The 2,250-nt window shown below is 38.4% G+C and overlaps 1 protein-coding gene across 1 annotated transcript in view; it reads right to left on the bottom strand.

The window, feature by feature from the left end:
* Nucleotides 1-903: 903 nt before the first annotated feature.
* The window catches only part of LOC129108806 (transmembrane protein 80-like), a 4,340-nt gene continuing 2,993 nt past the window's right edge, over nt 904-2,250 (bottom strand). Inside the window, exons 4-5 of the mRNA XM_054620727.1 lie at nt 1,849-2,050; nt 904-1,214 (exon numbers count right to left, since the gene is read on the bottom strand). Coding sequence (XP_054476702.1) covers nt 1,205-1,214; nt 1,849-2,050 — 212 coding nt within the window. The 3' untranslated portion in view covers nt 904-1,204. The remainder of the gene's footprint in view (nt 1,215-1,848; nt 2,051-2,250) is intronic.

Genomic DNA, 2,250 nt, shown 5'->3' on the forward strand with positions numbered 1-2,250 from the left:
GTTGTTTAGTTGTGGTCATTTTTATTTTTTCAGTTCGAGCAGCAAAGCAGTAACTGGTCTAAACTAGTTGGATTGAACAGGTGAAAGAGGAGCAACAGTGTGGAACGCTGCCCTGGTTTCAATGTCACTGGCTGGTAAGAACGACCACTCTTTGTCCAGCTGAAGTGAGCTGTGCCTGCAAAGAAAAACATTAGGTTAATACAGTTGCCATTCTTCTGGGTATATTACTGTATGTGAACAACCACCTGAATGATTGTGTTTGAACAAAAATGCAAAGATCATTAACACACTCCTCATGAAACCAGCAGTGGGGGAAGTTAAAGGGGGATATAGGATTTCTGCACACAAGCTGGTTTGACTTACATTCAGAGACATTCATTTGTCTGTGTGCTCTTTTGTTGCTCAAGCACAGCAACTCTGAAATGGGATTTGTTTTGAACCTGGTTACTATGGAAACCTCGCTATTCTGTCTGATCATTAACTTAAGCTGTCAGTGCTGAGAAATCACCTGTTTAAAGAATGTGGGGTTGGAAATGACCAATAGAGATCTTGACCTGAATTAATGAAGTGCAGAGGATCAGTGTTGATCTGACATCAAATATGTAGGCTGCATTTAAAAGTTTAATCCAAACTACAACATTAATTCTTGACAGAATCATTTTTAGAGATGCATCAGGGTCAGGTACTCTGAATGCTACTTATTAGATCAATAGGAATAATGGAAAGTTATTTGCATGTTTAGCCACTAGTTAACCTAAGTTATTGACTCATTAAATTCCTAAAAATTGAAGACATTCATTTCATTTTTTTTAGTACTAAAATCAGTGTTGCCACTAACGCTTCAAACTTAATCAAAACAAGTCTGCCCTCTACTGGACAAAAGATGAACAGAAGAAATGTTTTCAATGTGGTATGTTTAATATAAATAATCAATAGCAATACAAATATAGATATTTATCTTTAACACATAGAAAAATGTTAAATACAAAAAAATCTGTTATGCTCTATGGCAAACAGGCCTGACTGCACAACAGTGAGAGGGATCCTCACAGCGCAGATGAACCAGAACTTCAATAAAACAGTTGTCACCTTACAAATATTCAAACTGTCTTAAAGACAAAGTGACTTTGATTTCTGGTTGTATCAAAGAAGTGCAGTCGGGCTGTGAGTTCAGCTACAACATAACGACGGAGAGAAGGCTTCTTCATTTGTCACTGAAACACACGAAAAAGAGAAAATACAACTCTGTTATTCAACTGTACCAGAACAACTTAAAGCACATGAATTACAAAGAAGTGTGTGAAAAGATGTTTAGTTGTTCAAAGTCAATCTTGAATGCATTTAGGCATTTATTTTTCAGAATGGGAAATTGGATAATTGTCCTTGGATCTACCATGGGAGGAACATTTTGAGGCTGTGACCACATTGTAGCAGGTATACAGTATCACTTAAATGAATGCCACACATATCAATAATTCAAACAAGTCCTAAAGGGAACCAGGGCTTCATTCATGGACAAAAGCCTTAACAAAAGAAAAGCTGAGTGCGATCAGGTATTTCAAAACATACGTATGAGACTCTAATCACAAAGACAAATCGTGCCAATCAAAATAAACGGAGACCATATTGTAGCCCAATCTCTTCATGCGATAATGAAGCATGTTGTCTACGTATGACACCAGATATTGTAATTTACTCACCCGTCTATCATTTATGCTGACATGCAACTGTCAAAAAAAGCCTGTTCGTGTTCTCACATGTCACATAATCCAATAAGGTCATCTATCATGGCTGGTGAGGTTTAATACAAACTGTCTGTGATGAAAACTAATGAGAGAAGAATCTTACCTGGCCAGTCGGGCTAAAGTGCTGAAAGCCAGGACTCCATCTAAGCCATACACAACGAGTAAGATGCTGCTGAGGATCACGTCCAACCGCATCACGTATGTCTGCCATACCAGGAAGTAGACCGTCAGCAGGATAGTAGTCCCGGTCACAATGAGGTTAGTAAGAATAAGGATCTCACTCTCCGTCAGGTGGCCCCTCACACCTGCAGACAGGGTCCAAGACCGTGGAAGAGGGATGTCAGTTACTGTGGAATCTGTTGTTTTATGTTGGCAAGACCAACAATAAGAAACAACATTGTAGTATTTATTTTGATTGATTTAGAAAGGTTTCTCTTCAATTAAGACTGAGTCAGGACAAATTAAAAAAGCTGCTGGGAAGTCTGATTTGAGTATGTTGCTCGAT

Source organism: Anoplopoma fimbria, chromosome 19, assembly GCF_027596085.1.
Source record: "Anoplopoma fimbria isolate UVic2021 breed Golden Eagle Sablefish chromosome 19, Afim_UVic_2022, whole genome shotgun sequence".
NCBI classification, from domain to species: Eukaryota; Metazoa; Chordata; class Actinopteri; order Perciformes; family Anoplopomatidae; genus Anoplopoma; species Anoplopoma fimbria.